Source organism: Notechis scutatus, chromosome 2 (assembly GCF_049901735.1).
Source record: "Notechis scutatus isolate UNSWTSFEM ecotype Mainland chromosome 2, rNotScu1.2, whole genome shotgun sequence".
NCBI classification, from domain to species: domain Eukaryota; kingdom Metazoa; phylum Chordata; class Lepidosauria; order Squamata; family Elapidae; genus Notechis; species Notechis scutatus.
In genome coordinates, this window is record NC_142010.1 from 151,354,455 (window position 1) to 151,382,088 (window position 27,634).

Here is a 27,634-nt window from a genome sequence, read left to right on the forward strand (position 1 = left end):
ACGGTCCATTTGGTTCAAAAAAGTTTTGCCTCATGAGGCACTGTCTCATCTAGTTAAAAGGTTACAGAGACAAGAGTTTTAGAAGTACAGAGGTTTGTTCAAGTCATCAAACCAGTTTATTTTCCTTGTGAAAAAAAAGTCTCTGCTGCTGTGGAGGAGGAAGTGCTTGCCAGCTACAGAATGAATCCAAGGCGAACATGAAAAATGGCATCTGGTTTCTTTCACCTGCTTGCTTTCCACTTGGGAGCCCAAAATTCCCACGAGGGAACAAGAATCTCACCTTCTCTCACAACTGTCAGCAAACTATTCAAAAAAATTCTCAATGGGGAAACCATGAATTCCATCCGTGTGATGTGGGATTACACAGGATGAATGAGTCTGGATCTTGCCAGGATCCAGTGGCTCCTGCCTGCCTCGATTCACACCTGCCTCAGTTTCCTTACTCATACAATACTTTATTCTTATAAGGAAGTCCAGAATGTTCACAATGCTATATAATTAATGCCAACTTCAAAAGTGCTACGCAACCCACTAGTATTATCCCAAGTGAGATACTCAAGGTGAGGCACTATTTGAACTGATAACTTTCTTTGAATGCAGCAAAGCTGATAATAGGTAATACCACTAAGTGTGTTCAGTATTTGATTGCCCAGAATGCATCCTACGAAGGACCAGCCCAAGCCATATTCTTCCACCAACGACAATCTCTCTCTTCCTGTGGCAAAAACACCTTGTGGCAGATCTTAGTCAATTAGAACCCTTCCCTAAACAACATCAATAGGATTGGCCCTTCCCTTTCAAAGCCCATATATACAAGCTTACCCTGTGCTGCTTGAGGACCTGGTGAGCCAGCTGAGGGGCGCCGCTGGGACAAGAAGACCCCTGGGGCCATAGGCGTGGAGCCCCGGTTCACCTGAGCCATTCCAAAAACATTAGGCCGAGCGGTGTATTCATGATCCACCAGGCTGCCAGCAAACTGCTCCTGTTTCACTTCTGGAGGAGGGGTGGGCACAGGGGCCTCCAGCTCAGGGTCTGGTTCCTGGGGGACGGGGGGTGGGGGTGGCACATCTGGCTCCACTTCTGCTTCTATCAGTTCTGGCTCTGGTTCTGGTTCTGGTTCTGGCTCCGGTTCTGGACTAGGAGCTTTTGGAGATGGTGGTTTCCTTTTCACCGTGAATTTCCGCCGCTGTGACTTCTGATGTTCCTTAAAAGGAAGAGAATAAGAGGCAGAATCTTTCATGCAGAGCTGCAGTGTTTAAGACCAGCTGGGCATGGGCAGCTCTGCTAGGGGGGATTCCTGTTGCTCCTGCCTGGCTGAATCCATTAACGGTACCAGGAAATGCTTGAAAGGATACTTACACAATTGCATTCCCATTCAAGAACACTGAATGAACTAGCCATCCTAAATTCAACACACACACATACACACACGCATACGCACAGAATCTGAAAGTAGGGCTTTAGCAACTTATGGGATGATGCTATCCTATGAAATATGCTGCTCTGGCTCTTTTGGAATAAATTTTGCTATATTTCTGTTCATTATTTATTGATTACTTGTTATAGTTCCTGAGTATATTGACCTGTGCTATGTACCATTCAGTCTTTTGAGTGGGATGGCACAGAAAGGGAATAAACACATAAACAATCAGTCACTCCACTGAGCGCGGTGAGAAATATACTGAGAAAAGCCAGTACATAGAAGGCAGCGCTCTAATCTTAACAATGAGCATGCTTTCTATTGAACAACAATTCTATCTTCCTGAAACTCCCCAAGCTTTCCTCACTGACGAAGCAAACGTTCTACTGAAGAAGGCGGCCACCCACCCGAGGAGGATGAGTCTTCTTGGGTCTCGCAACCTGCTCCTTCTATCCATAAACCAACCTGGCCGTTTACCTGCTGAGCCAGTTTAGCTGCTGCAGCTGCCAGACCGGTCTCGACAGATGCCACTCTGGTCCCTTCACGGACAGGGCGGTCTTGCTTGGGTAATGTGGGGGTCACCCGGGCTGTGAAGAGGGAAAGTTCACAGAAGATTTTTTTCTATTCCGCCTTCTCTCCAACCGTGATGATTTCCACTTATGTGGAATGGTTAATACCCAGATTGCCATTTTAGGCTGAAGAATTCTGGGAACTGCAGTCCCGAGATCCGAAGCACCCCGAGATTAGGAGAGGCTGCACTATTTTCTCCCACTTGGTATATACTGTATATAAAACATATCCTTTGCCTACAAACCCATAAACTCAAGAACAAGATAATGGTGGCTTTATTTATTGGCAATCCATAACATCTGGGCCACAAATCTGTTAATTAAGGCCTCACAGCTCTCACAGATGCAGTGCTCACTCTGAAATGCTTACTTGTCACAGGCAAAACACAAAGGAAAAAAAGAAGAATGATTTGCATTTGTGAATAGAGCCAAGCCAGATATACTATGGAACCAATTGAGGGAAGGTCTATCAAAATTAGCAAAGCTAGGTTGCAGAGCTCAGTGTTGTTGTTTTTAAAATAAAATCCTTTAAAAAAAAACACCCTTCCCAATATACTCAAGCAGGTTTGCCTCAAATTATTACTATTACAATGAAAACCCACTCCTCCAACTCCCCTTTCAGATATCAACTAAACCAGAAAGATCTCCATATTCAGAATCGTGGCCTTCCAGGCTTTTCTACAAACTGTAATAAGGCAAAGCTGCAATACAGGTTGTCTATGCTCAGTGTAGTTTTTGGTTTAAGCAGAGAAAGCCCACAGCTCTACCTATAGTCTTTCCATACTTCACAGAAACAAAAGGTAAGTTCTACGATCATATCATTGTGCTTTGTGTATTTCCAAGAATTACGACCCAGTTCACTCTATAAATTGCTGGGATAATCAACAATCAGCACTGCACAATAAAATCCCATCCTCAAGTACAGTAAAAAAAATGTCTTCAGCAATTCTGCTAGCATTAGAATCCTCATTACATTTTTCACCCCAAACACTTTCAGGTATATTTTCGTGTGCAAAAGGGTTAGAAATTTGCTTTTTAAAAGAACTATTCCCAGGGAATTGTGGTTTTTTTATCCCTTTGTATAGACTCGCATTAAATACAGACCATTTGTTACAGGTGATGGATGGTTACCTTTAGGACTCCACGGAGCATCATCCGTGCATTTTTTCTTCTTTGGCAGTGATTTCAAGGCTGGGTCATCCTCATCTGATTCCAAGGACGGGTAAACTACAGAGAGGGATGCAGTTGGACATGAATTGCAAATTTTTCAGGTCTGAATATATGGGAGGGGCAAACAAGAAACTGTGATTGCAATGAGGCCCATGAAGGGAAGCTAGATTTCTCTGAGGACAAATGCTTTATTGCTATAAGTATAAGTCCTTCTCTGCTCAATTTATATCAATCAGGTATCTTTTCATATATTATAGAGTAGCTCCTTTTCACAAAACATGGATCTTTCTGATGCAATATTTTTTAAAACAAGATAAGGGGACATGTTTGGTTCTTGCAGAAAACCAAAAGCCTGCATATAATTTTGAGTAGCAAAGTCTGTAAAGACAGGCGGATGAAAAATGGAATGAAGCTGAAGTCAAGCAAGAAGTCAAACAGAACAGAAGTCAAACAAGACCAAATTATCTACAGCAGGGGTGTCAAACTGGATTTCTTCGAGGGCTGGATCAGCATTGTAGGGGATGGGGAGATGGGATGGACGCCTCCTGCAGCACCCTGCCGGCCAAAGCAGGGAGTGGGCCCCTCCTACACCCCCTTTTTGGCCTGGATGGCATCCTGCAGCACCCTGACGGGCAAAACTGGGCACGGGGGAGAGAGGGGGGCTTGCACAGCCACTCCACTCCACTTTTGGCCTGGACAGCCTCCTGCAGCACCTTGCTGGGCAAAACTGGGCGTGTGCCCTGTTTTGGCTGCCAGAGTCACCGTGGGCTGGTTGTTTGCTATTTCCAGCCTGGCCCCGTGGGCCAGATTTAACGCCCCTGCTCTACAAGGTCTTGAATTCCGAGCCAGAGTAACCACCCCCCAAAAGTTAACAAGATGGTCTGCTCCTCATTCTAGACACTCTGCCTGTCCATTCGATTCCTTGCACAGCTCTAAAAACCATTGATTGCTGCCAATATCGGAAATGTCCCCTCGTTTGTATGTTTCCCTCCTTGGGAAAGGAGGCACAACTCCAGCAGTTTCCAGATAGACAAGTCAAAACGACCCTACAAAACATGGCATGTTCCTAAACCAATTGCTAGTGATCAAATCTCATCTACCCAGGTTAGTGGCAAAATACACTGCTATGGTAGGAGCAAGAGAACCTTTAGGAAGCCTTGCTGTGAAAGTGAACAGTTTGGCACTGAGAGATGGGAAGCTGGCTGGGAGATGCTCTGCGTAATCTAACCGCAGTAGGCCAATTTTCCAGCCTTCCCCAATTCGATGTCCTTCAGATGTGCTGAGGTTTCCACTCAAACTGTGGTAGCCCCATACCTCGGGAGACCCCTAAACCAATGACGACGTGCTTATTGAGATCAGTGGATTTTTACCTGAGAAGACCTATATAGGGAACAGTGTAAGGGGGCAGCCTAGACATGTCTACTCAAACAGGCCTCCTTGGAATTGCAATAGACTTCCAGGGTTCCATCTTGCCAGGTGTTGTACAGGTGGTATAACTGTATATTAAGATCCATACTTTGTAATGCACAGCACTCTTCCAGGCCAATAGATTTCAAGTAGCCTTTTAACATTTCTGCCCAGGAGAAAAAAAAAAAAAGCCCTATTTTTCTGGTCAAACCTTCCAACAGAGAAGTAAAACTCTTTCCATTCCTTACTGTATTCAGCATCCTTAAAACAGGTGCCCAGGCTCTCCTGCTCATCCATGCTGGCCTCTTCCTCGCTGTCTGTGCTGTGATGAGCTGGTCGTTTGATGGGCCTCTTCCCTGAGCGCTGTGTGCCAGAAGCTCCCGCAGAGCCACGTTCATGCCCAGCTGCCAACCAAGCCTGCAAGCTGGAGGCCCCTCCTGAGGATGACGACTGGAGGTTGGCCATGCACAACATGCCTTGGATGGCTTCCTGAGTACTGGGAGATGCAGGTGCATCACTGGGGAGACAATAGAAGTGGAAGCCTGATTGTGTCAGCACTGGGACACAACATGCAACATAGTTTTATCCAGCAAACCTCTGAAGGTTTGGAGAAGTAAGGTACTGAGAAGTGTTTAGAAGCAAGCCTCTAAACACTTCTCAGTACCTTAGACAGGTCATAGGTATACTCTGTGCACTGACAAAACAGCAATAGCAATAGCACTTAGACTTATATACTGCTTCATAGTGCTTTACAGCCCTCTCTAAACTGTTTACGGAGTCAGCCTATTGCCCCCAACAATCTGGATCCTCATTTTGCCAACCTTGGAAGGATGGAAGGCTGAGTCAACCTTGAGCTCTGTCGGGATTGAAGTCCTGGCAGTAGACAGGGTTAGCCTGCAATAGTGCATTCTAACTACTGTATCACCATGGTTCAAATATTACCTCAAAATATGTTTTCAAAATTTCTCTTGCAACTTGGATATTTGTATTAGTGCTTCCTATTAAGGCTAAAAAGAAGAGGAATTGTGATCTAACCAATCTGGATGACAGAAGGTGAAATCTATTTAAACAGACCTAATGCTGTTTAAAGACCCAAAAAAATTCTGAAACTCATTTATTCTAAATCCCTAAGTTACCAAAGCCTTCTGAGATATAATGAACAGAAAAACATGAAAGGGTTTCAATCTTGGTTTCAATCATTGCAAATGTTGAGGATGATGTTTGACGTAGCAGCAGATCTCTGTCAACAGGAAACTGGTGATCAAAAAGAGTCATTTTGTGCATCCCACTCCTTGCTTCCACCCTTCTTTGGGTTTGGTGGAAGGGAAAAACCTATGAAATCCACCTTCTGAGGGGCCTATAGATGCATTTCCTGCACCTGCATGTGCCTGAGGTAAAATCTTAACAGTTTAAGAACTGAGGTGGAAAAGATGCAAAGGGGCAGTTGGAAGGGTACCCTTTGGCTCCCTGCTTTGTAAGCCTCACAAGACTCTGTTACCCCTTCAAACACCAGAAAAATCATTTGCTGATGAGAACAGGAAAGAGCCTACTTGGAATGTTAAAAATATTGTTTTTGAGTATTAAAAAGCAGTTTACCAGGGATTTAAAAAATAGATGGTCAACTACTAATTGTTAAAATCAAACTGTGCTGTACATGGCTCCGGTGCCTCCTTCATAGCAGGCAACCAAACAGGCAAGGCTTTGGGGTTTGCCAGAAATAGCAGAGCTCCAAGAGATCCCATGGTCTGGCTTGCCACATACCCATCCCGGGAAAACAGAAACAAGGGCCTTTGAAAAATTATAAACCACTCCACACACACACACACACACACACACTCCCGAGTCCTCCTGAGTCCCCATCTCACCTCAGCTCATCATAGTCAGCACCGCCAACCTGCCGACTGGCTTTCAGCAGGTCCAGGATCCCCCCAGCACTACTGCTGCCTTCCAACTGGTCATCACCAGAAGCATCCTCCTCTTCAGTGGTGTAGTCCTCCTGCAGACAAAATAAAATCTTGTTTTAACAGGAGGGCAATTTGCTAGGCAAATGGGTATCCTGCCTATCTGCTCCAGCAGCACAACAGTGCAAAGGCTAACACAAAGTGAGTGTCATTTGAGCCAAGTGTCCATCTGAAGCTCAAGAGCAGCAACGTTTCAACTGGACCCGCAATTCCTTACCATAGTTAGGCAGAGGGAGAGGGCCATGTTCAAAACTGTACATGATTATTCCTCAGGGAAACTTGGATCTTTACCGATACGACCAACAAAGCAAACATTTCTTAACCATTTCTACCTGAATTGGTTTCACTGGGGATGTTCAGTGCTTGATGAGAAACTTCTCATAACTTTTTCAAGCTTTTAAAAATTGATCCTTGAGCCAACCCCCCTGTAGTGCCTCATGTCACAATTAACTCCCACTCCTAGATGGTGATCCTAACCGGTTGTCACAACTCCACAATCCTGATCGTGAGTACCAGACTTACTTCAATGTCAAACTCTACTTCCCCTGGCTCTCGCACTTTATTTGGGTCGGAACAGGGTTTGGCTCGTGGCAGTTTCCGAGGAAATTCTGGAATTGGAAGAACACACATGTTAAAATATGTCGCTGGAAACTCAGGAAAGGCTGGGAAATCATACAAGCTGTGAATCAAACAGAAATGTTTTTATTCCTCAAAGAGAGACATGTGTGGCTCTTGTGACTCAGATAATGGTGATATATGTATATACACCCACCTGCCTAGGAATCAGCCATGCAAACTGTGATTTAGATAACAGTTACCCTACACACTCACCTACATAGGAATCTGCCTTGTAAATCACAGTGGGACTTACTGCCAAGAAAACATATACAGAACTCACTTGCCATTTTTTTAAATTGATAATAATGATAAACAATTAGGAATGCAACCTAAGCTTTGGAAATCAACAAGTTCCCTCATAACCATCTGAAGCAGATATGGAAACTGTGTAACCTCTTTCAATGAAAGTAGAAGGTCAAAGATGAAATAAGAGAATGGAATTTAGGCAACCACTAATGAAGTTGAAGATAAGGAAGGGATCATTCATAAAAGAAAACAAAACAGCAAAGTCACATTTTAAACTGTAATCACACTCCAAAAATATGTTTAAAAACCAAAGCTATAGCAGAGAATACAGAATTTAACTTCTCTAAAACTCCAGCTTTAGTTTTTATAAAATAATTTTCACGGATTAGTGATAGTGTTAACCACAGAACAATAAGTGTGTTGGTGGTAATTATTTTTAAGTTGTTGCCATTACACCGGTGTGCCTGAAAGCAACTCGTAATAAAGAAGCCAATAGCTCTTAGCAGACAGATGATGGGGTTTTGTCATGGCAAAGAAAGCTGTGTGTATCTGCATATCTGATTCAGACTGTAGAAGAATCTGGGTTCTTCTCTTTCCCTCCAACCTGGACTCAAGCACAGAACATGGCACAATGCAGCCTAACTCTGAGCTTTGTCCCCAAAAGACATTTTGAAGGGAGGCCTGGAACAGAGACAAAGGAGACAGCCAAAAGAATGGCCAGAGTTAGCACAAGTGAACATGGAAGAGGTATCTGCCCAACCCGAGAGAAATGCATCCACCCTAGAGAGCCACCAAGCAGGGATGGAAGGTGCCACATACTGGAAAGCTTCTTGTGCAGCAGCAGATTCCTCCTTTCCCTGCGTGGCGTTTCGTCGATCTGCAGATCCTCCTCGGAGTCTATATCCGGGGCTTCTGCATCAGAGGGGCTGGCTGGGGCTCTCCTTTGTGCTCCTTTGTGGCTCCGGGTGCGCTCCGAGGCTTTGATTTTCCTGCCCAGGGGGAGGGGAGGGGAGGGAATGGGAGGAGGAGGAGAAACACCAAAACTGACAAGGCTGACCTGATCGGATGATCTAATCATTGAAGGGTATTATGCAGCCCATAATATATTCTCTGTTGCCCTTGCTGGATCAGCCCTACAAAGTAGGGGAAAGGATTATTTTTCTCTTAAACACTGAGATGGTATTCTTGCTAAGAGTCCCCTTACTGAAGCTAGGTAGGATCCTTGGGTTAACCTTATACATGGGGAATACAAATCTCTGCTCTGCCTTTATGCATAGACTGGTCGTTCAGCTTCACCTTTCTTTCAGCCCTGAAGAGTTGCTGGATATAAACCAGAAGGGCAGGGAGGAGGAGGAAGAGCAGCAGCACCCGCTTCACTGCCCTGATCTCCTCGGAGGAAGGGAGGGAGATAATAACATAAATATACTCAAGGCAACAAAAGATTCCTCTAGAGGGTAACACAGAAGAACGAGGTTTAACCTTAGTCAAGTGCAACGTTTTTGCTACTGTATATTATTCTTACCAGCAACTCAATGTTTAAATGTGGGCCGTCTCTTGCAACAAACTTGGCCGGTAACCACCTGCCAATCTGCTCACTCCTAGGCTCTCAAATCCTGGTCTTACGGCCCCTCCCCCAATTGCTGACAGCAAAGGAGGTTTTGGCAGGGCTCTTTCTTCTCAGCATGGCCATCTGCTCACCAGCATGGCTTATGAAGGAGGAGGAGCTGCTTGAAAAGCAGAAGTGGAAAGCTCCATCTTGCCAAAGGTCTACGTTACACCCTGCTGACCCAGAGTGCGCATACACCGGAGGGCCATTCTGGAATACTGCTGAGGGCCGATTCAGCTGCTGGCTGCCTATCTCTTTCACGCTGAAAAAAAATGGCTCTCAGATGGCTAGGAATCTGAACCAAGTCAGCGTTACTGAAGTTATCAGAGTTTACCCATCTATGTCACTACTTTGTTTCTGCCCCTACCTCTCACCCCACCCCTCGAAAGCATCTGAATCCCATCTCCAGAGGCTAACCTGGTGCCTCGACCATTGGCCACCACCATGGGCAGCTCTTCCTCTGTCAGATCAGGTTCTCCATCTGTATCATCCAGGCTGGAACTTGGCAAGTCGAACTGGGCAAGGAAAAGAAAGAGCGTTGGCTGGTATATGCTGAGGTCATAGGAGACAGGGGCAGGAACAGATCGTAAGCCACTAAACAAACCCAGGTGCTGCCCAACCGGGTCCCAAATCCCCCCCCAATGGGGCCACCTCAACTCCACCCTTTCTCCCACTCAGCACGCACAGCAACACCCGTGGCACCTCACCTCCTCCTGGCCAGGACTCTCTGCGCGTTTCAAGCTCTGCTGCCTCTTGTACTTGCGCAGCAACTCTAGTTCCAGGGCTTTGACAGATGCCGCATCTTTTCGGCTGCCTTTCTTGCCCGGCTCCTTGGGACTCTGATCTCCCTTTTTGGCAGCTGCTGCCCCAGGCTGGGCGACTCTCTGCAGGCCAAATGGGCTGCCAGTCTTCCCAATGTTCTGCTGGAATATATCCTGGAGGAGCGAGAGCACAAACGCCCCCCAAGGAAGCATCACAAAACCCTTCATTTGGACTGGAGGCGACCACCCCTGCTGGGTTCAGCATCACAGAAACACAGCTGCAATTTTCCCGGGGGGGGGGGGGTTGGGGAGGGGCGAGGCTTGCTAAGATAAAGTCCAGCTCCTCCCCAGACACAATGAACAAATACTGCCAACCGATAAAAAGACGGAAAGGACTCTCTGAGATTAAAAGCAAAAAGGGAGTTCTTAAGATAGGTTGCTTCGGCTTTTATACAAGGAAACTGCAACTTTATGGACCTAAAACAGACACTCTGTTCTCAAGCCCATCACAGAGTATCTCTTAGGCAAGCTCAGAATTTGCCAAACCGTATTATTAGACTCTTAGTGGATTCCTCTGCACATTGTCATTTAGGGTATAGGGTAGCTGTTTAAAAAAACCAGCGGATGTCTGGTGCCACTTTGAAACAGAGAGAGCAAACTTGCCAGCCCTCTCAGGCACATTGAGGGGCCAGAATATGTATTCTGCGGTGTGGTATAAACAGCCAGGCTACAGACTATGCCGTGGCTGCTCTGAGCACACCGGGTACCTAAAGCCAGTAAAGCCACTTCATACTGCTGTGCCTGGGGCGAATGTGTGGTGCCCCTATTTCCACCAGGACACTTAACATGCAGAGCAGCAAAACCCGAGCTGAGAATTTCCCAAGGTATGTCCTTGACTGTTGTTCCTTGCCTGAGTGCAGTTTGGGAATGGCTTTGCCGAAGGGATTCCTGCCTGCCAGGAAGCTGGCCATTAGAGGATGCATGGGAGGATGCAACTTTCAGTTTCAAGGGACAAAGTGGGAATAGACAAACAGCCTGCAAAGTATCTTCATAAAAGCTCAACTTTGCATTATTAAGCAACAGAACCATACAAGTAAAATTTCTTGGTAGAAAATGAGTGGTTTTAAGCAGCAGAACTTCAGGATTCTTGGCCAATAGTCTTTTAAGCTAATCTATCCACAAAACCCAAAGCATGATCTTCTTAGGTTTAGTTGTAAGATATGTGCCAGATATGTTTCGGCACTTGGCTTCCCACAGAGGTGCTTTCAACCGAAGAGCAGGAAAGCCAACGAGCCTCTTGATACTCACTTCCACCAGTCGGATCTCCTTGGCCAGGTCTTTGATGAGTTGTGCTGGACGTACTGTCCCAGGAATTTCTTCTTCATGCTCAGTCAAGGCCTGGGAAGAATAATATCTAGTCTACTTTTCTCTGCAAAATTGAAACATTGCTGAAGACCACAGAGGCTTTCCCCAATCTACTACTTTCTAGACATGCTGAATTACGACTCTTATAATTCCCTGGCAGGATGACTGTGGTCGTCAGCCTATAACTGAGCCACTCTGGGCTGCTCCTGGGACAGAATATTCTCCGCTAAATCAGTCTTCCATGCCAAGAGAGGTCGTACAGGTAGTCCTCGAGTTATGCCCATAATGGAGTTATAAATCATAATGGTTGTAAAACAAGTCGGTCATATGAATGACCCAATTCTACGTTTTTTTGTGGTGATTGCTCAATGAATGCAGCGGTTGTAAGTTTGAGCGCCACAGTTGTTAAATAAACCCACTGTTTGCTATGGTAGGGTTTTGTTAAAAACCATAAATGCCAGGTTTGGGCAAAATCTTGTAAAATATAGTCAATGGGATGCTGCAAATGGCTGTAAACATGGTCATATTTCCGAGCACCCAAAGTGCTGTCACATAACTGAGATGGAGGGGGAAGAAACTGTCAGAACTTCGGATCCAAGTTGTAAGTCCCCTTTCCCAGGACCTTCTGGATCCTGATTGTTACCCAGCCCAAACACTAATGAGTTATTCTCTCAATAATTTACCTCTTTTTTAGTCCAGGAGCGAAATGCGGTATTGAGGGCTTTGGCCCCATGAGCCAAATAGGCAGCTGGGTGCCTACGGTTTTCCCGAAGGCCTGTCAGGAGAAAGAGAGAGGGAGAGTGCATCAGTGGTGGCCATTCTCATGAGCCACAGGGACAAGGGAGGATACTAAAAATAGGCAGACTCAAAACTTACCTCGGAAGATATCCAGGAGATGTTTGCCAACGTACCAGCAGATAGTTTCAAAGTTGGGGAATTTGAAGAGATCAGCTGTGCTGAGGCGCTTTTCAATCTCATAAGCCCTGGGAGGGAGGGAGAGAGGGAGGGAGGGAGGGAGGGAGGGAGGGAAGGGGAGGGAAGGAAGGAAGGAAGGAAGGAAGGAAGGAAGGAAGGAAGGAAGGAAGGAAGGAAGGAAGGAAGGAAGGAATTAACTGAATGTAACATCTTGCATGAAGAGGAAATGGCTTCTGTAAACAATGCTAATTTGCAGGACGCCCCTCCTCAGATGATTTGGTCAACAGCTGCTAAACAGAGCCATAAGAAACTATCTAGGCACTAAACACTAATTCCTCTGACTTACTCCTGGGTTCTAGTCAGCACTGCATTAGGCAACTAAGATTTTATGAGGCATTCTCTAAGGACTAGAAACACAAGTATTAAAAAGAAACAGGTAGTCCTTAACCTAGGATCACAACTGAGCCCAAAATATCCATTGGTAAGCAAGGCAGTTGTTAAGTGAGTTTTGCTCCATTTTACGACATTGTTTGCTAGTTAAGTGAATCGCTGCAGTCATTAAATGAATCTGGCTTCCCCATTAACTTTGCTTCTCAGAAGCTAGCTGGGAAGGTTACCCAAGATGATCACATGATTCTGGTACACAGAAAATATCATAAATATACATGCCAGTTGCCAAGCACCCGAATTTTGATTACATGATCATGGGGATGCTACAATGGTCATACTGTAAAAACCAGGCATAAGTCACTGTTTTCAGTGCTGTTGTAACTTTGTGTAGCCCCTAAACAAATGGTCGTAAGGCGAGGACTATGTATATTTAATTCTTCAACCAATATTAAGTTTGGTAGGTGTTTCTACTCCCACATCCAGGATCCTTTCAAGAAATGATGTTATGCAGGCCAGATCATTGCATTCTTTGCTTTAGTACCATCCACGTTAATAAGCAATAACTCTCTTGAGGATTTTCAGAAGGAAACTTTCTCAGACTAGTTTGAAGTCGAAGAATGAATCTGGGATCTCCACCCTCTACTCCCAAGTCTTGGCTTTTCCCTTGATATTTCCCTCAGATGCTCAGGGGTGACGAATCGCTCCCAGCCAAGCTTACTTGAGCTGCATCTCAATGTTGAGACTGTGTAGAAAATTGCCTCCAAAGGCCAGGCAGTCCACGGGAGTCAGCACAGCATGGATCCACCCTGAAAGAACAAGAGGTGGTAAAATGATCAACTGCTGCTCAAGGACATTGACTGACTGGAAAAGAGAGGAAACAGCTGTTTCTGGCCTGAAATGTCAAAGGGGAAAAAGGACTTAAGGCATTTGCTATTCTACATGACCCAGCTATTATCTTCCATGGTTTCTACCCATCCAGTAACACTGGGCAGAGTCAGTGCAGTTTGGGTCCCCTCAAGCAATACCATCCAATGCCAACCAGAGAGCAGGGCTTCTTGGCCATGTGTCCTGCCCCCTGGAAAGGCATCTTTGCTGAGATCCATGTCTCTCCCTCTCAGGCCTTGTGATATGGAACTTGATGGATGGTGTTTTTGTTAGAGGAAGTGGGCTTGTGCAGATCCACAGGGTTCTCCTGGTTTTCCTCTTTTTATTTATTCTTTTTTGTGCTTTAAGCCACCCACAGTAATTTTGGAGCCCGGTGGCCCGTAAAACCCAAAGAAATAAATAAACCAACACTCAACCTTTACATATAAATAGCCCTTTCCCAAAGTGATCTACAAATTGTCACACAAAATGGCAGCCACAGGAAAAGAAGCAGCCCAGAAAAGAGAAAATCAAATGCCCAAAACCGCAACAGGAGGAATGATGCTGACTGGGAATGATATACGGTCAACCAGGTTTTGGGGGGCCCTTACCTGTCGGTATGAAGAGGGTCTGGCCCTGGCGGACAGGACAGCGATAGCACCTATCCACTTGGTCCCCAAAGAACATTTCATTCTGATTGGAGGAGCTGCTCCATGCCTCAAAGAGTGTCAGGTTAGCCACAGTGGGACGCACCAGGTAGAAGATCTTCTCTCCCTGTGGGGAACGATATAGAATAAATTGCCACACAGAGTCTCCTCCCTCTTTTTCCAAAACGATAAAGTCAAGAGAACAAGGTGCACATAAATAAGGGAAAGACTGATGCAATAAATCATGGAGACATTGGATACTTTGGCACTAATCTTTACATGGGGATATGTCTCATGGACAATTAGACTGTTCCAAACCTCACATTTCAGAGGCAGCATTTGAAGAGTAACAGAATTACAAACACCTTCTTGGCCTGTGTCAGCTTGCGCTGTCCCACAGATAATCTTACCCAGTAATTTTACCAAGCTACCTCTGCGTGATTCTTTTTATTTTTATTTTACAAATGATGGTATAGCTTTTTTCTTCTTCACATTATAATTTATATTCAGGACCATATGTCCTTTATACATGACGGAAATCAAAGACCACAGTGCATGCCAAGGTCTGGGCCAAGAACAATTGAATTCTAAAGAAGAGGTGTGCTAAGTAAGACTATATGCATAACTTTCTATATTTTGTACAGTCTATAATGAGGGACATGAAGATATACAGTGTACTGAAGTACAGTTTTTTGGCTGCTGAAAATCTTTGCTTTGTTTCTGGTTACAGCTGCAAATTTCTCAGGCCATAAAGACTAGTTTGCAAATGACAGCAGAGACTTTCCAGGTGCTGAATTCTGCAATTATCATCCAAATGTGTCTTTTTGTGACATAAACACATTTTTGCAATTGTAAATCAACATTTCATGGCCTATTCCAAATAGAGTCCAAAAATAACACCTCCACTCTTCCCCAGGCTGTGCCTTCTGTGCTGGATTTCAAGCTACCAGCATCCCCAGAAACCTTTCTTAAAACATGCATGTGCCTTCAAGTCAGTGTTGATTTCTGGTGATTGCCTGGACTAGTCCCTGCTCATTTTTTTGCCAAGATTTTGGAAGTGACTTGCCTATGCTTTCTTCTTAAGGCCAAGAGAGAATGGCTGGCCCAAACTACCCAGCTGTCTTTGTGCCTAAGACAGGACTGAAGTCATCACTTCCCAATTTCTAGTCTGATGCTTTAACCACTAAACCAACTAGGTTCTCATCTTAAAACATGAGAAATAGATAAATTAAAACAATTACATACCTTCTTCTGTGGATTCAGTATATTTTCTTCACACTGACACCTCCACAAAATGCTTTTGAACTCTTTTAACAAGAATCCTTGTCAGACATTAATAACAAAAAAAATCATGTGGCTGTCAGTATGAAGCCATAAAAGGCATTCCAACAACCTGGAGTCCCTGTGGCAAGAATGAATTCAATGTTGCCTAGTTCTCATTTGCCCTAGGGAAATTCACTAACTGATCTGACTGCACTATACCACACCAGAATGTAACTTTGTGACTTATTTTACGCTGCTACTCCAACTACTCTTACTTTCCTCCTTCAATTACACCAGTACAAGAAAACCTTGAAAACTAAAGAAGCAGTGGGAAGACCATTCAAACATCACCAAGGCATTCTGCCAGTTCTGAAGCTTTGCATAAGGATCCTTCTTTTATCCCATATACCAGATTCTTACCCGTAGGACATGGTACCAGACAGAGGTGCCTCCAAAGTCAATGTGGAAGTCCGTGTAGCTGTCCCGCACCCCCATCAGGCAGTACTTTTGTACGCTGGGACGCTCAAAGACTGACTCTCCTGGCCACAGGTTCTCCACCCAGGACAACTTGCGCACAATCTTTGGGGTCTCCACCAAATTAGACAACCTGAAAAATTTGCAAAGGCAAATAAACAACCTCATTGCCTTCCAAAAGACTCCTGAGAATGCTTTCGGGTGGCTGGTGGAGACTACCTCCTGATGCTTAAATCCATGGTCTGTTCCTTCCCACACCCTCCACCACTGCATCTAGGGAAATATGGCAGGAAGAAACATCTCCATCCTCATTTGTGAGAAAGGAAGAATTACAACTCAGTGTCTTCCAAATAATAATAAAAGTAGCGCTTGAGTTATAACTGTAACAGAGCTTGCGCATTATTTTGTAAGTTGTAACAGTTGTAAAATGGGTCAGTCACATGACCAATTTAATTTTATGCTCTCTTGCAGTGGTCATTAAGCAAACCCAGTGGTTGGCTGTGTGAAAGGAGCAGTCGTTCAGTGAACCCATTATTTACTGTGGCACGGTTTCAACTGTCTGATGCTGCAACTGAGCACCCAAACCGCAGTCATGTGACCCTGTGGGGAAGGGCTCCTGACCATCAGAATTTAGGATTTAGGTTGTAAGTCCCCCTTTTCAGGCAAGTCATAACTTTGAACAGTCATTAAGTGACCAGTTGTAAATCAAGGACTACCTGTGATTGATTTCTCAGAATGTTCAGCCGGTATTAGCCTTCACCTCCCATTTGAAGGGTGGAACAAAATGGACAACTTCTTTGTAGCCCCTTCAGGCTAAATAAAACCATTCTGGGGTGGGGGTGGGGGAATAATACATCTTGATGCCAAAACACAGGATCTTGCAGATCCAAGTTCTCCCAACGTGGGCGGGGATGGAGAGTAGGACAAAAATAACTGGACTGCTTTCGCTGTCTCATTCACCCTTTCTTGCAACCTCCCTGTACTTTTTTACCTGGTTTCTGAGAATTCCAGACTGATGACATTGAGCACTTTCTCTCGGCGGCTGCTGCAGTAGTAGCTGACAAAGTCACCCAGGCGCATCTTGAGGTCAGCTTGGCGTGTCACATCAATGACATCAATCTCCTTGTCTGCACCTGTTAAGAGATACACCTCAAGTTGAGCATGTCAGCTGGGAGGAAGCAGCAGCAGCAGCTGTATTTCCCTGCGTTGTGCCCCTGAGGTAGACTGTGGGACAGGCAGCAAACTAATTGGAAGCTTAGTGATGCAAGCATCTCCCTCTAGTGGTCCTTTCCTCCAGCACCTTGGTCAGCAACTCCAACTTATCCCCAAGGGCTAGAATGTCATTTTGTCAAAGGCTGCTAGGCTGCTTGCTACACACATACGTATCTACTCTTACTTTCAAAATTCAACTAAGGATTTTCCCTTTCCAAACCCTGCATTCATACAAATGCTTTGGTTCTATATTACAACATAGGATGTTGCACTTGGATTGTCCATTAACAAGCCATTCTCAGGGAGAGCCAGCCCACAAAAGCAACAGCGGAAGTTACGTTCACTTTGAATAGCATTTCAGCTTGCAACAGGGGGAAGCAGGGTTGCCTTACGCATTTAAGAGTATCTGAATCTCCTTTAGGGAAGGCAGGCAAGCTGATGTCATCTATCATTCTCTGAACTATAACTCTCATGCTTGCTTGCCCTTTGCTGGGACTGATAAAAGTTGAACTCCAAAGCATCTGGAGGGCCTTAAGTTGCCCTTATCTAGCATATGTCATATCAAGTTTGAGGAACAACCAAGATACAATGATGCCTTATATACTTTTTTTGGACACTCTGCATCAAAATGAGGAATATTCCTAACAATTTTGGAGAACTGCATGCTCCAGAAGAAGATGGTAAGTGAACTGGCTTGTGGAGAAATATCAGAAGTAATGTGTTTTGTCTGGTTTTGACATAGTAGCTGTGTGAACCCAGGCACTATAGCTTATTCAACAAGCTATCATTAGAACAAATCATGACTCAGGGTAATGTCTGAAATTGAGGAATTATAAAAAAAAATTCTGCAGGGGTTCAAGGAGGCCTTAGCCTACAGCTACACAATCACTGCTATTGATTGAAAGTCTCTTATTCACCTCTATGAACGAGAGAAAACTAAACAGTAGTTAGGAACTAGCTGGTCAGGCAAGGTTAACCAATATCTGATTTCTTTGAGCAAAGGGTGGGTAAGTATCAGCACCTCCAGAAGCAAGGGCTCATATAGCATTTTCTCAGGCCTAGATTTATTGGGTCCATAATTACAACTTGGAGTTAGACTGGGGAACTTATATCAGAACTTCTAACATCCTTATCATTGTACATGCTGATTAGCACTGCTGGGAATTAAACTTGAGCACCAGCTCAGTAGTTATAAGTACCACATGCCTGAATTTGAGGATTGCTGTTAGTCAACAGTAGCCCAAAACAAATAAATACAAGAAGCTATTTAATTCCTGTGCTGGATCTTTTGTTTTTTTTTGCACTGTAAACACCATAAGCCACAAATTCCTGTAGAAAAGTGAAGTATGAAAGCTATAAAGAATGTGTTCTTAATTCAGTTTAATAACTGTTACAATGAAAGAAACATTCATTTCCTTGTCAATCTTTCCAAGATATCTGCACTATCAGTAAGAATAGCAAAAGGTGGGAACAGATTTTCTTCTAGTGGACAAGGAAAGAAAGTTAGCTTGACCTTTCTACATCTGCAGAATATATATATATCTTTATATCTGCAGAACAGGAAGAAAAGTGAAAAGGAATGAGAGCTGAAGATTTGAGGAATATCTCTAGGGGGATGCACCGAATCTATTACCTTATTAATATTATATTATAATATCATAGAGCTAGAAAAATTGCAGAAAAAAGCAGCCCCAATGATTAGGGGGAATGGAATACCTACCCCTCTGCCGAAAGATCACCGAAATTAAGTCTCTAACTTGGAATAAACTCTTTTTACAATCCTGCGGTCGCTATTCAGGATAGAGCCGGGGCAACTGGATGGAGCTGAGCATTTACTAGCCGGATCCCCTTCCTGATGCGTAGTGGAGTTCATAGCAGGTTCTGAGTTTTTTTGCGCCTTAGGAGAGAAACATCTGCTACTACCTAGGATTGAACGCTCAACTTTCTGAGTTGGTGGCAAGCATCTTCACCACTAGGTCACCACACCACTCTAAGTGTCTAACTTGGAATGAAGGAGGGTAAATGGATACTGTATCACAGAACGAAGTATCTTGCACAGCACAGGTAACACGGCCATATTTTTTCCTGCTTCTCTCTCTCTCCCTCTCTCTCTCTCTCGGATATCCCTCCCAAAGACTAAGAAGGAGAAACATTTTTACACAGCTATTAGTTAAACTATGTAATTCACCCATCAGCAGATATAGACAGCGAGTTTGGACTGCTCTGAAAAGGGACTGAACAAATTTAGAAAGGAACAGTGGCTATGAATACTATGGTTGCCTCCTAAATACTAGTCACCATACTTTAAATACCGATTGCTGGGATGTGACAGTAGAAGGGATTTTTGTCTTCCAGCCCAGACTTATGACTTTTCCAAATGCACCCTACCTTCCTTGTGTAGCCACACAGCCATGATGAACAGATGTGCTTGCAAACAGTATGACTGCAACAAACTGTGGCTCAATTAAACATATAGTTCTCTCCTTTCCTTAAGCTTTAATTTTTTTGCAAATTGAAGAATCTTTGCTGAGATGCAGTGACAGAGAAGAACCGCATCCTTGGCCATAGTTCAAGTGGATACATTCCTCATTAGTGTTGGAAATTGAGGGATGAGTTTAATCTAAGCAGCCTGTGAAGACAAACAGTGCGGCTTTGTTTCACCAATCTCTGATAAGAGGTCATTTGACCTCTGCATAGAAGTGAATGACTAATATTAATGCCAGATAATACTTCTCCTTGTATAAAAAAAAAAACACATAAAAAACACTTCCCTTTAGGAAAAAACGACCTTTAGCTTTCTCTGTGGCCTATGGTACTAGCTATAGCCTGCAAAGTAGTGGGATGCAGATATTTTGGACTTCAGTTCCCTCCAATTAAGTTAGTGAGAAAAAAACTGTGGAAGCTGCCCTGCAAGGCATGTAGAGAGCTTCATGCTGCTGGCCCTTGCAAGAGAGCGCTCCCTCAGGTCACCCAACGGAAGTTTGCCTGTCAATCAACCCACTCTCCTAGCACTCACCAACATAATGCTCCACATCACGCACAGTGAATGATGGTGGAGGAAGAGTCATGCCTAGACCATCCTTTTTCAGGACCAGGAGAGGCACGCTGAAACTGTTTTCTTCCAGGAACTCCACAGTCAATTGTGTTCCGCTTGGCTTTAGGATCACATCATCCGCACTGAGGAAGCAGGAGGGACAGTCAAACCAAGGCCACACACTGCTGTTTTCTACTGCACATTTTTCCAATTTGGTACCCTCCAGATACATTAAAACTACAACTCCCAGAATTCTCTGGTTAAAATGGCCTAAGTTGGAGGAAAGACCCAAAGCAATGGGGAGGCGGGGTAAGCACTGAAACAGTTGTCCTCTGCAATGATATTGTGTAATAGACACATACTCTGTATGTTACACTTGTAAACCTGATAAATTTTGGCTGCCTTGTACTTCATGACTGTCATAAAGCAGATGGTTGACTCTATTTTTATTTTTATTGCTTTTATATCTAATCTACTACTCTAGGTTCCAATGTAGTTATAAATAAAATTTTATTTTTATTTAAAGCATTTATTTACTTATTCATTTAAACATTTATTTAAACATTAATTCATTTATTTAAACATTTATTTAAATCATTATTTAAAACAATGCTTCATAATTTGAGGTCTTGAAGCAACATTTGGTACATATTAAAACATTCAGCATCCTTTACAAACTGCCTTTCCTTTTATTTAAATTAGACATTTGCATGGAGGAAGAAACAGAATTATTTTGATTCCTTTTCCTTCAGCAGCTGTTTGGCTATGTCTTTGGAGACCTCTGTGCAGCTGCTTGTAAGGTGGGGCAGCTGCAAAGAGTCTCCCTGTAGAGACAGCTATTCTGGTGCTGGAGGAAACAGTGACAATAAATAGTGGAGCAATCCGGATAGGAAAGAAGGAGATTCTACCAAAAAGCAACTTGTTCTCCAGATTCTGTCAAAATGGGCTATTATCCAAACCTATTGTTCAAATATTTTCCCCTCAAATTAAAAGAATACTACTCTTGAAACTTTTTCAATAAATACCTTAATACAGGGGTTCCCAACCTCGGGTGCTCGCACCCCCTGGGGGTGTGAGACGATATTCCAGGGGGTGCGAGAAAAGTCCGGGTAAATAATAGGATATTGGCTATATGTTGGCATTTTTATTTATTATGCAATGGATTAATTTTGTTTTCATTTTAGAGTTAAGTATCGTTATTTAGTGGCCGTCACATACATAGCTGAAAAGATTCAATCCTACCATATATTTAACGCGTTCAGTAGTTCCTAAAGTCTAAATTTCAGGGGGTGCGAGGTTCGAGTGAAATTTCTTTAGGGGTGCGGGGCGAAAAAAAGGTTGGGAACCACTGCCTTAATATAAAGAAGCAACACAAAATCTTGGGAAAAACCCCAAAATGCACTGAAGAAATAAATGTATTTAATTGCTTCACCAAAGTTAAAGCAGTCTTGACGTTATTCCTGGGCAAGTTTAATTCCACCATGCCCAATTGTTGCTATCCAAGATACCACAGATCAGTAAATCATGGCAAGGCATTTCAGAAGTTGCAGAATTACAGCTCCCAGCATCCTTCTAAAGGAGAGCTAATAGTGAAAGCTCCTGGAAGTTGTATTTCATTAAAGATTGCCCATTCATGAGCAGAGGAATTGTTTTTGAACAAGTTTTACAAAAAAAAAAAAAAAAATGCCCTGAGGAACTGAAATAAAAGCTTCAACTATTTGCACCAAGACAAATTCCTTGTGTGTCCAATCGCACTTAGAATTCTAATTCTAATTCTAGAAATCAACCAGTCATTCCACAACATTGGCTATTTGAAATGCCCTTTTTTCTTTTTTCTGTAATGGCTAAAATATCCATCAAGCATGATCTCACCTAGGAAATGTCCTGCTGCGAAGTTCTTTGATGAATTGACTACTGCCAGTCTTCACTGTCTTGCCAACCTCTTTATTCACAGAGGATTCAGACTGTTTTGGATTTCCTCGGCGCCGTTTCACTGAGGGAGGGAGGGAGGTAATCAAAATATATACAAGCACACGTAGGCAATTCAATGACAGCAGTGCAGAGATGATGATGAAGAAGAAGATGATATACCATCTCTATTTTGCTCAACTCAAGGCAGCCAACATAATGCTCCTTCCTCCTATGAAGAATCTGGCAAGCCTAGTGATGAAGTAAGCCTGCCCAATATCAATAATCATCTTTCAGAACACCAACATATGATTTATAAAAACATACGAACAACTCATTAAAAATTATGACATGATTATTGCAAACCATAAGCTTGAAAAATGCCATCAATATCTACTGGAATTTCAGAAGTCAAAAGAGTTGCTGAAAAAAATTACCTATTGGGGCTGAGCTAACAAGTTGACTAGATCAATGAAGGCTTTTAAAAATAGATTGTGCAATGTATGTTTATTATTTATTTGATTATATAATTAGAATGAATAATAAGCACACAAATTATGTATCTAGAGCCAGACAACACACATTTGCTCAATGCGCCTATCTGAAGTAGAAATGGATGAACAGAATTTTAACAGCTGTAGATATAAGTAAAACTTGGTAGCTATTTACTCATCATAAAAATGCTGGACCTGTCACTCACTGTAAAATAATATAAACAGTAGAACAGCAGCCCATAAAGGTAAGGAAACTGGGCTAGGCATGCAGGAAGAGCTGTGCAAAGTTGTCAGAAAGATTCTCTTCAGTTTCCTTTAGCTGGCAGACCTTGTTCAGCTACAATTTTTTTTTTTTACATTCTTATTCGGGAATGTGTTTTGCAATTTAATAGCAACCACACAGTCATTAGTATGTTTGTTTACATCGTATTTTATCTTCTTGGAAGTGTAAAATATAAACTTACTGACAGATGGTCCGTGAAGCAGTTCACAGTTGGGGCAGTGATACAAGTCAATGTTGGCTGCCGCATCCTCTTCTACTCCAACGCAACTTGAAGAGAGAAAGAAAATTGCTTACTTTGCTCAACACTGACTTTAAAAAGTTAGACCCAAATGTCTTTTCTCCAAATGTCTAGCCTGGATGACCAGATCCAGGAAACTATTGCAACTCTGAATCACAGGCGGTACAGGTGAATTCTGAATGTCTAGTGCTTCTAGTCTAAAGATAGGGAGGGTGCCTGGGGAAGATACTGGAGGAAAAGAGCCTACATTTTGCTTGATGGGAGATCTGTCTCTGATCCAATCCAAGAAACCTTTTCATATTCTAACCAGCCTAATTCAATAGCCATATTTTGGGCTTGAGGCAAAACATCAAGCAGTTCCCTATGAAGCTTAACTATTATCCAAGTCCACTTTGATTTATTCAAACATCCTACAGACTAAAGACTATCATTCAGCAATAACTTAACAAAAAGTCCTCTTCAGCATAAAATGATTACACAAATTTGTCTGAGGTAAAAATGAACAGGAAGTGGTCTGGATTTAAAACACAACAACAATAGGCTAAAAGCTGTAGTGTACTTTAAGTTTTGATTCTGCTTATCCTTGAGCAGGTCATTCCAGAGACAATGAATGCCTGTTTACCTGAGGGAATTTATTTATTTCACCCTTTCTTAGTGCACCCAACTCAAAACACTTTGGTTGCACGAGGACAAGTGGCAATGCAAACTTACTTCAGTCCAAGTTGACTGGCGTTATTAGAGCTTAAGGCAATGATAACAAATAACACCCTTTCAGAATTACGGGATACGATTCCCTTATTTCTGAATTCTTTACAATGCTGGTTAATTGGGAATCCAACTTCATCACTTACCTTTGGTTTAACTCATTTTAGTTATGTACCTGAGTTCTGTTGCCAGAAAAAAACATGTATATGAAGCATGCCATGAGCACCTTTGTATAGATTTAATCCTCCGACTCTCTCAACATTTGTTGCCTCAGACTACTGCAAGCATCCCAATGTAGAGATAGGGTACCATTAATTACTAGGGACAAGGTTTTTTTTTAAATAATGCCTCACTGAATTTTTTTGCAGTGTGAATTTCATATAAATCTTAATCTGACCCAGCTAAACAGTTCTGAAAGCAACAATCCGCTAAGACTTAGTGCTACTATATGTTGCCCATGCCCTGGAAACCGTCCATTTACATTAGCACCCAAAGAGAAAACAGGCTTAGGCAGTTCAGCGTGCCCAAGGTTTGCAAACAGCAATTTCCACTCCGCGTTTTGTTTCTCACCTGCCATGGAACCAGTCCTGGCAAGCATCACACTCGATCATGAAGCGGGTGACATCGTAGGGCAGGCGACAGAGACAATACACTGGGACAGAGGCCATGGTGGAGGAAGGGGCTGCTCCAAGTTCAAGCCAAGGAAGACCCTCAGGAATCAAAATGATATCAAACTGTCCCCTAGGGCAAGCCGGAGAGGCTTCTCATGCCGAGGCCTGAAGGAAAAAGTCCTGTCCCAGCTGGGGTTAAGTGACGGTGAAAAAAAATTCATTCACGCACAACGCACCCTCGTCTCAGGCACCAACTTTTTGTGCAAAATGCAGTTGTGAGCCTCAAATCCGGCCGGCTTCCCCCCCCCCCTTTTTTTGGGGCCCCGAAACAAAACAAAACCAGCAAGCAAAAAAAAAAAAACTGGTTAATCCTCCGCAGATCGCCTTTCCGAAGCCGTTTCGGACAAACCTCAAGGGCTTTCCCTAAGAATCCGAAATCCTCCGAAACATTCTCTCCCCCCTAAAATAAGGTCGCAGCGCCTCCTCCCCGCTCCGTTCAGAAGTTTGCAGGCTCCTTTTCCCCTTCCGAGGGAAGGGGAAAGGTGGGGGGGTGTCCCCCGACCTCCCTCCCAAATTAAGGGGAGTCTCTCCGTGCGATCGGTAGAGTCCGCTTCCCTTCTTTCTTCTCCCACTTCGTCCCCGGGGGGAAAGAGACCCTCAGCTCTTCTTTCAAGCCCAACAAAGCGCGCTACGGCTCCCTCGCTCTCCAAGGACGAGCTCCGTATTCCCTTCTCCCCGAAAGAGCGAAATCATTGTCTCCCTCCCTTCCTCTCCCCCCACACGACGATGCCCATCCGAGCTCCCCCTTACTCCCACGATCTTGTCTTTGGTGGTGGTGGTGGTGGAGGCTCTCCCTCTTTTAAATCAAAATGTTTCCCCCGCCTCTCCCCTTTCTTCTTGCCCCGGAGGAGCCGAAGGCGGACGCGAGATTCTGCCGATCTCTCTGCACGCCAGATCCCGGCACCTTCTCCCCGGCGGAAGCGACAACGCCAGGACGGGGATCGAGGCCTTCCCGAAGCAAAGCAATTCCTCTAGGCTTTTCGGCCGCTGAAAAGGCCTCCGCGAGGCCTAAGGTCCTGGGGTTTTCTTTTCCAGCTTCCCAATAAAGTTTTATTCAAAACAAGGGAAGGGAGAGGAAGGGAATAGAGGAGGGGCTGGCGGCCATCTTAGGAGAGGCAAGGCACGGGAGCGCGGGGAAGCCATCTTGAGAGTGGCGCTGGGGCCGCCAGACAAGCAACGTCCAACGACGATTGCGGCAGCCATTTAGGGAAGCAGGTCAAGGAGAGCGTTCCACCATAGAGATAAACGGGGCGGCGGATAGAGCATCCTCGGTCGTCACGAGAGAAGGCAGGATATTCGGGTTATTTCTGACACGGCGGATAATACCGGAAGCGATGGGAGGATCCGGGTTTTAGCGCAACGCCGAGATGGGGGGGGTCCCTGCCAGAGCTCGTTTCCTGCCCTGGGAATAGCCGCCTAATCATCTGCGTGCCCGCCTATTTTTTCAAAATTCAGCCTTTGTGTTTTGTGGGGGGAAATGCCGAGTTTATTTCGTGGGGTTGACGACTGCATGGAACATAAGATATGTATGAAACTGGCTCTGCGCTACAGGTAGTCCTCGACTTACAAACAGTCTACATTTAGTAACCGTTCAACGTTTCAACGGCAGTGAAAAAAGTGACTCATGACCGTTTTTCACACTTAACGACCGTTGCAGCCTCCCTATGGCCATATGATCAAAATTCAGAAGCTTGGCAACCGACTCATAGGTATGACGGCTGCCGTGTGCTGGGGAGGTCACGTGATCCCCCTTTGCGACTTTCTGACAAGCAAAGTTGGGGGGGAGAGCCAGATTCACTTAACAACCATGACACTGACTTAACAATTGCAATTATTCACTTAACTGTGGCAAGAAAGGTCATAAAATGGAGCAAATTCACTTCATAAATGTTTCCCTTAACGGCAGAAAGGTTGGGCTCCATTGTGGTCGTATGTTGAGGACTACCTGTACAAAGTGAAATGGAGCATGTGATGGAGCTTGGTGTGCGAATGAAGTTTAGGAATCTGCTGGTGTTTTTTTTTAAACATGACTGTCTAGATGGGTTCCTATAGTTTTCTTGGCAACATTTGCAGAAGTGATTTGTCTTTGCCCTTCTGTTCTTCCTAGGGCTGAAGGTGAAGCATTGGCCTCAAACTCAGTCTCTAGTTTCCTAGGAGCCTGGTGCCTAAACCAAGCTGGCTTTTATGTTGCAATTATTTTAGGGTAAAAGGCAGAATGGGGTTGGTGGACAGCACGAAATTTAAATTTAGGATTTTGTGTAATTTGGGAGGAAATACACTTGTAAAAGCCTTTTGCCCAGTCTCCAACCTTTGCTTTTTAGGGAAGGTGGTCACACAGCAGCTTCAGAAGATCCTCAGTGAAATAGACTAAGTGGACCCCTTTCGGTCTGGATTCAGGCCTGGTTACAGGACCATAATGGCATTGGGGGCACTTTTGGATGGGGAAAGGGGTAGTTTGTCCATCCTTGCTCTTGACTTGTCAGCAATTTTTTATACTTTTTAAGTGTAGTTTTCTAGATGGGCTCCAGAGGTTGGGTGTGGGCAGCACTGTATTATGCTGATTCTCTTCCTTTGAGACCAGTTCCAGTCAGTGGATATGGTGGTGTGGGGGGAGAAAGAGTGCCACATTTGACCCGATTTAAAGAGTGCCTCAGGGTTTGGTGCTTTCTCCAGTTCTTCCACCATGGAGCAATGAACGTGTACATGAAGCCACTGGGCAAGGTTATTCATCAGCACAAGATGAGGTACTATTCATGGTACAGATACCCAGCTTTTTCTCTCTCTCAGTCTTCCCTTTTTAGAGAAGTTTATAAAGAAAATAGTGGTGCTCTAGCTTCAATGTACCCAAAATAAAGTGGATTATTTAAACCCTTTTTAATCAAGATTTAGGTAATGGCACCGGATAGAAATTACCTGGGTCACACTGATGGATGATTTGTGTTATGTTGTGTTGTGATGATTTGTGATTCTAAAAACAACACTCAAACCAGTTCTCTTCAATCAAAAATGTGCACTCGCTCATAAACGCAGAAAAGAATCAGAAACAGCAAAGCATAACAAAGGTGCAATTTTCTCTAAAACCTAGATTCCAATCTGTATCTAATTTCCTGTAATCTGTGGGTTGCTATATTTTTTTTGCTAGATTTCTGAGGATTGGAACACTGTTGCATGAATCCTAAATCTGAGTTAGAATTGGGGCCTAGAATTATGTACTGCTAATCCTTATGACTGATAATGCAGTAGGTTTCCCTGCAAGATTAAAGTGCTATCTATGTTTTTGAGCAGAAATCAAAAAGACTGTTTTTCCCACTCTTTAGGATTTGACTTCAAGAGAGTTTTCTAGCCAAGCCAAGTATTCCATCTGTATTCAGTAACCATCACAACATTTTAGCTAATTAAATCATTCATTGCCC

The 27,634-nt window shown here is 43.9% G+C and overlaps 1 protein-coding gene across 2 annotated transcripts in view; it reads right to left on the reverse strand.

The window, feature by feature from the left end:
- Positions 1-25,300, reverse strand: part of PHF8 (PHD finger protein 8) — a 28,384-nt gene extending 3,084 nt beyond the window's left edge. The window contains exons 1-20 of one of the 2 annotated variants that reach the window (XM_026676283.2): positions 24,121-25,300; positions 22,789-22,874; positions 21,795-21,915; positions 19,905-20,065; positions 16,668-16,809; positions 15,623-15,809; positions 13,904-14,066; positions 13,147-13,234; positions 12,000-12,106; positions 11,807-11,898; positions 11,067-11,156; positions 9,705-9,932; positions 9,415-9,512; positions 8,211-8,380; positions 7,050-7,135; positions 6,432-6,562; positions 4,815-5,083; positions 3,121-3,216; positions 1,898-2,007; positions 823-1,204 (exon numbers count right to left, since the gene is read on the reverse strand). In XM_026676283.2, coding sequence (XP_026532068.1) covers positions 823-1,204; positions 1,898-2,007; positions 3,121-3,216; positions 4,815-5,083; positions 6,432-6,562; positions 7,050-7,135; positions 8,211-8,380; positions 9,415-9,512; positions 9,705-9,932; positions 11,067-11,156; positions 11,807-11,898; positions 12,000-12,106; positions 13,147-13,234; positions 13,904-14,066; positions 15,623-15,809; positions 16,668-16,809; positions 19,905-20,065; positions 21,795-21,915; positions 22,789-22,874; positions 24,121-24,218 — 2,905 coding nt within the window. In that variant the 5' untranslated portion in view covers positions 24,219-25,300. The remainder of the gene's footprint in view (positions 1-822; positions 1,205-1,897; positions 2,008-3,120; positions 3,217-4,814; positions 5,084-6,431; positions 6,563-7,049; positions 7,136-8,210; positions 8,381-9,414; positions 9,513-9,704; positions 9,933-11,066; positions 11,157-11,806; positions 11,899-11,999; positions 12,107-13,146; positions 13,235-13,903; positions 14,067-15,622; positions 15,810-16,667; positions 16,810-19,904; positions 20,066-21,794; positions 21,916-22,788; positions 22,875-24,120) is intronic. The other variant, XM_087956773.1, reaches the window with a different exon arrangement.
- Positions 25,301-27,634: the final 2,334 nt, after the last annotated feature.